This window comes from Scylla paramamosain, chromosome 16, assembly GCF_035594125.1.
Source record: "Scylla paramamosain isolate STU-SP2022 chromosome 16, ASM3559412v1, whole genome shotgun sequence".
NCBI classification, from domain to species: domain Eukaryota; kingdom Metazoa; phylum Arthropoda; class Malacostraca; order Decapoda; family Portunidae; genus Scylla; species Scylla paramamosain.
The window spans coordinates 582,664-594,690 of record NC_087166.1 but is presented as its reverse complement, the minus strand read 5'-3'; the positions used below and the strand labels follow the sequence as shown (position 1 = coordinate 594,690).

At 45.9% G+C, this 12,027-nt stretch overlaps 1 protein-coding gene across 16 annotated transcripts in view; it reads right to left on the bottom strand.

Moving 5' to 3' along the window:
• Positions 1-2,211: 2,211 nt before the first annotated feature.
• Positions 2,212-12,027, bottom strand: part of LOC135107866 (filaggrin-2-like) — a 47,881-nt gene continuing 38,065 nt past the window's right edge. For 9 of the 16 annotated variants that reach the window (XM_064018177.1, XM_064018176.1, XM_064018173.1 and 6 more), the window contains 6 exons: positions 10,512-10,535; positions 9,775-10,141; positions 9,221-9,322; positions 7,021-8,745; positions 4,902-5,102; positions 2,212-4,678 (listed from right to left, as the gene is read on the bottom strand). In XM_064018177.1, coding sequence (XP_063874247.1) covers positions 4,453-4,678; positions 4,902-5,102; positions 7,021-8,745; positions 9,221-9,322; positions 9,775-10,141; positions 10,512-10,535 — 2,645 coding nt within the window. In that variant the 3' untranslated portion in view covers positions 2,212-4,452. Of the gene's footprint in view, positions 4,679-4,901; positions 5,103-5,365; positions 6,524-7,020; positions 8,746-9,220; positions 9,323-9,774; positions 10,142-10,511; positions 10,536-12,027 lie in introns of all 16 variants that reach the window. The other 7 variants (XM_064018174.1, XM_064018182.1, XM_064018181.1 and 4 more) reach the window with 7 other exon arrangements.

Genomic DNA, 12,027 nt, shown 5'->3' with positions numbered 1-12,027 from the left:
TTATATGTGCGGCCAACACGAGGTGCCGAATGGGTTATTTCTTTTTTTCCCCTTAGGGTTTTCATTCTACTTCCTGGTGATTCACACGAGCACCACCAACTTGTGAATGGAGAGTTTTAAATGGTGATACTATTTCCATGTCCATGTTTCTTTAGAGGCGCAAGAAAGATTGGGTGCGTTCGAGAGTAAAAGGAAAAAATATTTAGACTCGTGATGTCCAGACTTATCTGAAGTGCATTCCCTCATCACCACTCGCACTGAGCACTGTAACTGTTTCCATGAATATTCCCATGTTTTCCTAAGAACCATAACAAAGGATCGCTGCATCCGAGTTTAACGAAAAATATTCATGTTTTGTGATGTCTTGATTTCCATACGGTACCTTCTCTCACCACCTCATCATCATCTACAAGGAGAACCGTAAACTAGTTAACCCTATTATATAACCATTAAAAAGGGATGGGTTTATCCGTTTACAATGTAATTTACACCTTCCGACAAGAAGACAAGTACACACAAGTATCATCATCATTATCACCACCGCCGCCATCACCACGATAAAAAAAAAAAAAACACAACAAAGACACCAACAAGAATGATAATAAGCTCCATCAACAGTATTACAAAGAAGAAGAAGAAGAAGAAGAAGAAGAAGAAAGATGAGAAGCAGAAGAAGAAGAAGAAGAAGAAGAAGAAGAAGAAGAAGAAGAAGAAGAAGAAGAAGAAAAATGAGAAGATGAAGATGATGATGAAGAAGAAGAAGAAGAAAACAACAACAACAACAACAACAACAACAACAACAAGGAACAAAACACCCCCATCACCACCAATAACATCAACCACCACCACCCCCAACAACAACAACAACAACAACAACAACACTAACCTTCACCACCAGCACCACCACCACCACCACCGTGAAGTGGGCCTCGAGGGGGAGACGTGATGCCCCGTTTCCCTCGGCTTCCCGCACACTGACGAGGAAGTTAATACGAGGAAGAATTGTCACCGTTAGCTGCTTCCTGTGAGCTGCAGCAGTGGCGGCGGTCCAGCCCGACACGACTCAGGAGCTTTCTTGATTAGCTTACTTTGACGCCACCAGCCTCAGACTCAGGAACACAAAGGAATGGAAAAGAAGAACAAGCAGTGCGGGGTATTTTTTGAGGTTCAGATGTTGTTTTGAAGTAAGTGACGTAGAATGATGAAGAAGGCTCTCTCTCTCTCTCTCTCTCTCTCTCTCTCTCTCTCTCTCTCTCTCTCTCTCTCTCTCTCTCTCTCTCTCTCTCCCATTTTCCATATAAAAAACATGAAAAGCATAACCAGGTTCGCTTCTTCTCCTTCACGCGCGTCCGCCCACCGGAAGTCACGGCGATGGAAAGGAAAGAAAAGACAAATAGATGAATAAAACAGTTAAGGGCGCGCGTGTGTGTGTGTGTTTGTGTGTGTGTGTGTGTGTGTGTGTGTGGATCCATTCATGTTCAGTTGTCTTTTTTTGTTCAGTTCCCGTAGCGGACTGGCAACGAGTCTTCTGTGTACTCTGCCGTGTAGGATGTTGCGCACACACTAACCTACATGTGTGTGTGTGTGTGTGTGTGTGTGTGTGTGTGTGTGTGTGCGTGTCAAAGCTCATATATTTACTTTATGATGTAACTGCACGCGCATCCGCACACACACATACACACACACACACACACACACACCCGTACGAACAGTACTAAAAGAAATGAAAACAGAGAGAGAGAGAGAGAGAGAGAGAGAGAGAGAGAGAGAGAGAGAGAGAGAGAGAGAGAGAGAGAGAGAGAGAGAGAGAGAGAGAGAGAGAGGATATAATTATATAATGAACGAAATTCAAATAATAAAAAAAAAAGCTATAATCGTGAGGGACAAGAGGGGCTGGACAATTAAGACAGAAGAAACGTTAATTAGGAAAGAGAAGAGGAGATATTTAAAGTTACGTAAAATTACACCTTCCCGACAGAAAACAATAGAAGGAATGCTTGGAACAGACCAGGAGAGATGACAGAAGCAAGCAGTGTTAAGTAGCGACGTATATCAACCATGGGAAAGCTGAACATATACAGAAACAGAGACAGAACCATAGGAATGTGTGTAGCTCAGTCCCTGTATACTGTAATAAGGCAAACGCACGATAAATAAATGTTAAATCTTAATATACGGTGACAGAGGTGACGCACAAACAAAACACAGACATGGGATAAATTATTATATTTAAATTAGCAAAGAAAGGCCACTTGGTATTGCTAAGCTTCAAGTACATGTACGGAAGAGCTTCATCAGACTTGTTCATGGTCCAGAACCCCGGGAAGGAAAGTACGTTGATGATGATGATGATGATGATGATGATGATGATGATGATGATGATGATGATGGTGATGATGATATGAGGTAAATAATAATAATAATAATAATAATAATAATAATAATAATAATAATAATAATAATAATAATAATGATAATAATAATAATGACAATGATGTAACTTACAATCATAAGATGAAATTATCAACAAAAAAAATACAACAACTACTACAACAACTGTCACAACTGGTAATGCTGTAATTATAGCTAATACCACAACTACAGCGACAATAACAACATCAGTCATAATGATCATGATGGTAATTGAGAGCAGAAACCAACAGTAGTAATAGTAGTAGTAGTAGGAATAGTAGTAATAACAATAACAATAATAATAATAACAATAATAATAATAATAATAATAATAATAAAAATAATAATAATAAATGCTTTCCACCTGACATTTTACAATAAAAGATGGATATATAGGTGGAGAGGGAATGCCTGGACTCACCGTGTGTGTGTGTGTGTGTGTGTGTGGTTAGTAACAGTAGCAGAAGTAAAAGGAGAGGTGGTAGTAGTAGTAGTAGTAGTAGTAGTAGTAGTAGTAGTAGTAGTAGTAGTAGTAGTAGTAGTAGTAGTAGTAGTAGTAGTAGTTGTAGTAGTAGATGAAGTAGTAGCAATAGTAGTAGATGAAGTAGTAGTAGTAGTAGTAGTAGTAGTAGTAGTAGTAGTAGTAGTAGTAGTAGTAGTAGTAGCAGCAGGTCATATAAGGAGAGGGACAGTAGCAAGAACCCTTCAGCCCTGTAGCTTCACCCTGCGCTGCGTATTACATCATAAGCTAATAAGAAAAAAAAATACAATACAAAATGCTAACCGTCCAGTCTAAGTGATGATGGTGATGGTGATGGTGTTGATGATAGTGAGGTCAAAGAGGGGAGAATTGCTATGGTGAAAAATCAATGATGCAGTCAGTTATTAATGTGAGTGACTAAGACATTGATGATGACAACGGTGATGATGATGGTAATGGTGGCGATGAACACAGTAATGATGTCAGCGTTCCGAGATTCATTCACAACCACGAGGGAAATGTGGCGGGAGGAAGGCGTTGCTCTGTTAACGATGGACGAGACACAGGCGAGATGATGGCATTGTTCTCATTTCTTATACTCGTACTGATTCTTGTCACGTTTCCCGAGATGATTATTCGCTTTTTGCAGAGATCCCGCCGCCCTCCCTGCCCTGCCTGGGTGGAGGGCGTGGTGCCCCATTGCCTCAGTGAGCGGCCAGCAAGAGGCCTCATTGTCATACCGCAGGGAGAGACTCAATTCCAATACCGCTGAAAATTTACTAGGTGACATTTTTTCCTTAATCGTATCCTTAGCATTACTTCTTTAGTTTCTCAGGTTAACCTACGCACACACAATAGCACCTACGTCAAACACAGACTTCGGTCAGCTGACTTAGAATGGGAGATAAACATGAAGGCAGTTCTATTTTTCTTTTTTTTCAATATATTTTGCTATTTTATTTAACTATAAGAAAGTTATATTCTTTTAATCTTCATGTTGTAGAAAAGATAAATCCGCGGTGAATTCCTGTGTTCACCAGGGAGCATCTTGTGGGGAGGAGGAGGAGGAGGAGGAGGAGGAGGAGGAGGAGGAGGAGAAGGAGGAGGAGGAGGAGGAGGAGGAGGAGGAGGAGGAGGAGGAGGAGGAGGTGGCGTGCCTTCATGTTATGAGTGGCGGGCGGACTAGCAGGGCCACCGCGGGCTGCTGAGGGTTGGTTAGCTGCACAGAGCGGTTAGCTGCGATGATTCCCACACGAGGGAAGACTTTGAGATGTCAGTCTTTTATTTCCACATTCAACTTTCGTTAGTGCTTTATCTTTATTTTAGATTATCAAATAATATTTCCTAAAAGATTATCTTAATTTTGAAGTGAATACTTGCAAGAAAATATTTATGGACTTGTATCTTTAAAGAGAACCATACTAACACAACCTAGATGATAAAAGTCATTCCTAAAACATAAGGAAGTGACCAGATGAAGATCACCAAACACCTTGGCATCACTCCACAGCCCCCAGGATTGCTGCGGATCAGCGGCGGGGCGCTGATGTCCAGCCACGTCAGGACTCCACGCTCGGCCTGCGCGAGCCACACTGGCAACAGAACTTGGCTAGCAGCACCGGGTATTTGTGGCCACACTCGTGACAGAACCTGGGTAGCCGCATGGAGGCGCTGCTTAACTCGCCCTTCGTGGTAGAAGGTGAGGCAGAAGGCGAGGAGAGTGGCGGCAGCGAGGAGTCTGAGGACGACCCGCTAGACGCCCGGTGCTGAGAGTCGTCTTGTCTACTGAAAAAAAAGAGAGAGAAAAAAAAAATCAGTGGATGTGATGACGTGTGTATCTTGAAATAACAAAGACTGATCAACACGATGATTAATGTCAGTCACTACAGGCTCAACATATCGGTGGAAAGAGTCACAATGTATTACAGCTTGGTACTATTGCAGCGACACCTCAAGGCGACCCTCTCTGCCCTCTACTGAATACATCACTAGCCATTACAAGACTCACATGTCAGAGTTCTTCTTGCCACCGTCCAGGTCATTCATGTGAGGCGTCTGGGAGTCCAGGGCCGAGCCGCTGCTGCCGTATCTACCATTGGTGTGCGATGTCTTGCCGCTCAGCAGCCTGCTCAGACTGGCTCTGGCGGACTTGATATTGGAGGACTCGGTTCCGAAGCTAGACTCGGAGCTGTGGGCCGTGTCGCCCCATCTGTGGGTTGCGTATACATCTGAGTTAGCAAACGGCATTAGCTCGCAATTCAAGTACATTAACATGACTTACTCAAACCGTGAAGTTGTTATCAGGAAGCTAAACATGTAACTAAAGTGTCATCAAGATACAATCAAGGTCTATGTAAGTCGTAAGGTGTAAATAATGTCTTGGACTGAAGCTTGAAAACTATGTGAAAAATATTCCTAATTACTTTCCTTCAGGTGAGGCAGTGTGTGGACTCACCTGGAACTTTTACCTACCTGCTGGTGTTCTTGCTAACTGCTGGGGAGGAGGTGGGATTTTCTGACGGCTCGGAGGGCCAAGCGGCACCACTCCCGCCCCTTTGAGGTGACTCACTTAGAGCTCCGCGCACGAGAGACGCGGCGGTTGGCGAGTCCCGTGACGGGGACGACCAGTTACGGGGCGAGGCGTCGCGACGAGTAGGGGGCGGACTGAGACTCTCTCGGAAGGCTGAGGACGCGCGCTGTGCATCCTTCCCTTCGTGCTTTTCGCGACTCGAAGACGACCATCGCTCACTATCTCGTGCATCTGACGACCAGCTACTTTTGTCTGGTGTCAAAGAGGACCTATTCTCATTCTCCCTGGCAGGAGACGATGCCCTGCCGCCTTCATCCTTACTGGCCCGCGTTGGGGACGACCACCTGTTGCTGCCCAGCCTAGCTGACGGCCACTTCTCACTATCGCGCAAGAGGGACGACCAGGACTCTTTGTATCGTGTCGGTGAATGCGAGTCGCTGTCTCGCGCACGGGACGAATCAACAGTGTCTCGCGCTGGGGATGACAACCTGTCACTGTCTCTACCCGGGGAAGACCACCTGTCACTATCTCGCGTTGGAGACGACCACCTGTCGTCTCGTGTGGGAGAGGACCACCTATAGCTGTCCTTCGTGGAATGGTTCCTCTCAGGAGTGTCTCCGATATCTCTCATAGGACTGGCTCGCGACGACCACGACGACCTGTGCAAAGTGGGTGACATTGAACCGATAGAAAGACTGCTTCTCGCTTTAGGCTTCGATTTCTGCCACTTGTCGTCCGCGGCTCGGCGGGGGGAGGAGTCCAGCCTGCCCGACACCATGTCCAGGTTGGTGAGGCTGCTGCACATGGTTGGTCGTCCCCTCAGGTAGTCGATCTCAGGTGACTTCTCTCTCGAAACGAACCCGCTCTTGATCGAACCGCAGAGACTTAACTCAAAGTCAGGTGAGTCCCTTCCAGTGCCGCCCAGCCTCACCGTATCCGACATAGACCCTCCTAGCCCATGCCCCAACCCCAGCCCAGGCCCCGAAGCGCCCACGCCAGACCCCTTCTTCGCCAAGGATGGGGAAGAGGAGTTTCCCAGCAGCGCCTGCATCTGAAGCTCCGCCGCCGAGAAGGGGTCATAGGGAGAAGTGTCCCCAAGTCTGCATGGAGAGGATAACCCTGTCAAAAGGGGGCCGGCCAGCACCGAGGCGGGAAGGAGAGGAAGGAGAAGCAAGGCCAGTGTGTTGAGTAGGAAGTAGGCAGGTGCAGGCGAGAAGCATTAAGGATGAAGGATGGATGTTTGTTTGAGAGTCTTCATGCAAACACCCACACAGAAAGCAGTACAGCTGAGTCAGGCTGCGAGCTCAAGCCAGCATGCATCCACGCTTGTTATGGTTAGTGGGCATGACAGTCCGCTATGCTATGGAGAATTATTTACATGTTTAAGAGTACGCGATTAGTTACAATAACAGACATAAAGCATAACATAATGTACAACAAGATGCTGAAAATGTTAAAAACCACGTATAAAAAATTAATTACTCAAGATGCAGTAAACATCAGATCTGAACCGAAGTAGAGAAAGAAAAGTAAACACATACATACGTACATACATACCGAGCCACTCTACTACACCGCAGGTCCACAATATTATTACCTTTTTTGATTGCTGAGTTTTGGAGAGTTCGGTCTTTTGTTCATTCTCTTTGCCTTCGCATACTCCTTTATCCTCTTTTCACTTCCTGAGCCGATGAGTGACTTGAACATGACATAGTCCCTCCTCGATATGACCACCCCTGCCTCGCTCTCCTCCAGGGACAAGGGCTGCGTAGTCACCCCAACGCGGCGCTCGTTTTCTCTCTTGGGACTTCTGGAGCGAGACACATGTAACCGCTTTTCTGGGTACACTGAGCTATTCAAGTGAGGTACACAATTGCTGTGGGCATTAACTGTATAGCTCTTTGGATCATAGACTTTCCTGCCACCGGTCCTCACGGCATCCACACTTCTGCCTTCAATACACTTTTCTTCACTACGATTGTCACTATTTCTGTCAGTTTTACGGATTGTTTCTTTCTGGGTTACTTCTCTGGAGCGATTATTTCTTCTTTTGTCAGTGAATCTTCCTTCATTATCACCTGTCCTCTCACTAGATATCATTCTTCTCCTGTCTAAATGCCTCCCTTCCACGCTATATGTTCTTTCCTTGGACACTGCCCTTTTCTCTGCGGCCCCTCCTTCCCTGCCGCCCCAAGTCCTTTCGCTTGAAGTCGCTCTTCTCCTGTCTGCATATCCCTCTTCCATACCTCTTCCCGTCCTTTCGCTGGACGGCAATCTCTTTCTGTCAGCATGCTTACTTTCTCCACCAGTTCTTTCATTAGACAGATTCCTTCTCCTCCTCCCTGACGAGTCTCTTTCCACATTACTCCCTTGTCTTTCGTTAGAAGGTAACCTTCTTCTCCCGTCATGTGCCATCGCGTCACCTACCTCCTCTCTTTTACGTCTCAAGAGTTCCCTGACGCTCTCCCTGTTGGCGCTCTTCACGTTGTGGGGGCGGCCAGCTGCTGCCGCCGGTGCTTGTGTCTTATGGATCGACTCGAAGTCACTCGCATTCTTGGGGAGCGGCTGGAGTTCGCGTTTCCGATAAGACCTGTCCCCGTTGACCCAAGAGTCAATATGGTTGTTGTCTGCGTGTCTTTCCGCCTGGTAGGCTTGCCTTGCATTGTTCCACGAGGAGGAATATTCAGCGTCTTGAGTATTCTTTATCCTGTACTCGCCGTCCTCCCAGTGCTCGTCCTCGAAGTGCACTGATCGAGGTCTTCCTAAGTAATTCGCTTCAGCACCTTCGTCGTCGCCGCTCACCGAAGTGGACGACTTGAGAAAGTTTTCCTCCGTGGGAATATCGAGACACCCCTCGGGCTCCTCGTCCTCGTCCTCGCTGTACTGGAGTTCCTTCAGGACCTCGTTGTCGCTGTCTGGATCAAGGACGTTCGCGCCAATCCCTGAGTCCATCATGTAGCTTGAAGTGACAAGGTCCACTCCGGAGTCATTCGTGACGACCGACGTTGTTGTGTCATCACTGTTTGAACTAATTTTCCTCTCCATATATTCATCACCTTCCTCAGTACTTTCCCACTTACACTTGTTCTTTAAGTTTTCCTCCATCACTCGGGCACTGACAATCTTTTCCTGGGTCCACTCCGACTCCTCCTCTTCCTCATCCTTCTCTTCCTCCTCCTCCTCCTCCTCCTCCTCCTCTTCCTCCGCCTCCTCCAGCGTGACTTCGAGTTCCAGTAACGTCCTCGAGTTATTTTCTTCGCCGTCTATCATTATTGTTTTAGTCATTTTCTTCTTCAGATTTACTTTATCTTTCTCCACTTTACTGTATTTTTTTTTTCCAGAGAGAGAGAGAAAAAAAAAAACAAGGGAAGACCCGAAAAGAGAGAGACAAGGAAAGGGAAGGGAATAAGAAAGGTTAGTCCCGAGTGCTGTTAAGGATCTGCTGAGTGGACCAGTGCATTTAGGCCATCAAGAGGACATATTTACAACTTGATACATGGAGACATTGGAAGTGTTATCTTGTTAGTTTCTTCAGGCTCCGTTAAAGTTATGAGTCGAAAGTTAAAAGTTAAGAGTTAGTGCGTGCGCATTTTGTTTACATAAATATCACCAAAGTAATCATATTGAGGAAGACATGTCATGAAAATACTTTCAGTAAACTAACAATAATACAACAATCAATATATGATCTAATTATAGGGTCATTTTTGCATTAAACCTACATTACGATATAATCATTACGATATTCAAGTATTCTTTCATAGACAAGACGAAGAGAAACTCAGCGTGTGACTTACTTGGAGAAGCTTTCCTGGCGTGATATGGAGCAGCTGGGTGTTGCGTCCCCGGCCTCGTCTCCCTCTGGCTCGCCTCTCTTGGGACTCGACCCGAAGCACACGCTGCACACACAGTGCACGTTAGCAAGGAAAGAGAAAGTTCCCCAGATGGTCTGTTGCCTACGTGCACATACCAAATGGTTCAGCGACTCTTCAAAACTATGACAAGATAATTATGAACAAATCAACTAACAAAATTCTTATAGTAAAATCAAAGTATTGGCTTGTGAAAAAATGCAGAACAAAAACACAAAAATATTGTATGGGATGCTGGAAGTAACCATCAGACCAACACATGGAGGTGCCTGTATAACACATATCAATATTAATCTATCATCATTATCTATAATTCTCTTAGAGCTCCCAAGCGGATGCACTAACAACCTGAAACTGAGTCTACTACCTGAACACAGGCGGCAGCACGTAAAAACTATTAGGCACTTAACATTGGTATGCAAATGTGAAGGCGGTGCAAAACATGAGCCATTACATGATGAATGGGACGCGAGGCTAACCTGGCCATCATGTCCGAGGCGAGGTCCCTGCGGCGGGCCATAGGGGCGTTGGAAGAGGTGCGGCGGAGTGAGGTGCGCGTTGATCTCTGCCGCAGCACGGGGGAACTCAGCGCTGAGAAAGAGTTCCTCCCAGGCTGGTTTCTCGACAGCCCGTAGTTTGACTGGCCGTAGCCAGACGACTGCCCATAACCTGATGACTGCCCGTACCCTGATGACTGGCCATACCCCGATGACTGGCCATATCCTGATGACTGGCCATACCCCGATGACTGGCCATATCCTGATGACTGGCCATACCCCGAGGATTGGCCGTGCCGTGATTGGCCATACCCGGAGGAGTGACCGTAGCCGATGCTGCCTCCCGTCACTGTCCCAAAGAGATCACCAACAAGCGTGTCAGTCACACACCCAGATGAGACATGTTTCGAACCCTCCCTGAAGCAAATTCCAATACCGAACGTGCACGCCAGAACGAAGTGATTCACAGAGAACATATCCTACCACGAAATTATAAGCATATTGCATGAGAATATTCCTATGACGTAATGTGGAGAGATCTTCAAACGAAAAAAATGAAAATAAAAGGCACCTTGATCATTATAATTTCGTCGTGGTATATCACAAGTCCGCAACAATACTCAGAGCATGGAGACAAAAGACAGTGAGTGACATTGCCGAAAGCACGTGATCTTAGCGCTAAAGTAATGCATGACAGTCTATGGCGCGGTGGTACAAACCTTCGTCCTCGTCAGCGTGGTCAGCTTGTAAGGAGAAGGAAAGGTTGTAGTATCAGACAAGGTGTTCAATGATAGTTCCCCACATGACACACTAGGGAAAAGCGTGCGCGTTGTCATACTTAGGGCATATCAGTCAGTCAATGATAGCACTACACACCACACCACACAAATGAAAATCCTGCTCTCCATCAGTTTCATCTCTTGGCAACGTACAGACTGATACAGCTCAATACTGATATTCATGAGACACAAGACATTCCAGTAAAGCGCACAGTGGTGATTATCGACAATACAGCCAGCGTGTATAGGTCAGTCTGCATAGCCCATCAATCCCTGCCGCTGACGTCACCCTGGCGATACAATACAACCCTTACCTAAAAAGTCATGCTGCTTGAGACTCGTAATTTGTAGCCGAAGGTCACTATATATTTGCCTCTTATCTATCAACAACAAAACTGTTTGGAGGTTTCTGTGCACGTATACCCCAATTATCCGCTTCCTTAAAGGGTTACTTAATTCACTCCCCATGCGCCTACACAAGTGGCTGTCTAAATTACAATGCAGTATTCTTTCCTAATTGAATTCTTAGCCATAAAATTTACATGGCCTGGATATATACAAGGTACTGACGTAGTGCTCTCTTCTATTAGTTTCCTGCCAATATACGTTCCTAGGAATTTTTATGACTGGAGGAGGAGGAGGAGGAGGAGGAGGAGGAGGAGGAGGAGGAGGAGGAGGAGGAGGAGGAGGAGGAGGAGGAGAAGAAGAAGAAGAAGAAGAAGAAGAAGAAGAAGAAGAAGAAGAAGAAGAAGAAGAAGAAGAAGAAGAAGAAAGAAAGAAAGACAGAAAAGAAAAGAAAAGAAAAGAACAAGAAGAACAAGAACAAGATAAAAATTAGCAACAACAACATCACCATCACAACCACCACTACCACCATCACCGTCATCATCATCATCATCATCACACACACACAGCTCACGTATACAAGGCAGGTGACGGGGGAACAGAGAGTACAATGTGACTACTGTATGCGGTGGCTTCCCTGGCCCAGCATGAGGTACAAGAGCCCAGACCTCCACCTTGGGAAACCAGAGGAGCGGCCGTCGTGTCTACGCTACCAGAGGAAAGAGAAGTGAACAGGAGGGAAGGTGAGAAAAAGCAGGTGAAGGAAGAGATAAACAGACGGTCTATAAATTGCATAGATAAACAAAACAAGAGTGAAAGAGAGGAGTGAACAGGAGGAAAATGACAACATAAGATGAGATGAAGGAAGGTGGAGAGATAAAAGAAGTGATCAATAACTTGCATAGACAAAAAAAGATGAAGAATGAAGATACGTCATTCTCCTCCCTCAAACTACTTTTCCTGACCTTCGCTAGAGACGGTAAACAGACTCGACCTTCAACACGTGTCTCATGCAATGCAGCAGTAAAGAAAATGCGCCGATATTCAATTCCAGGGATGCACGTACATTACTGGCCGCACATTCCTCCCCGTCCTGACTTAGTGTCCAGTT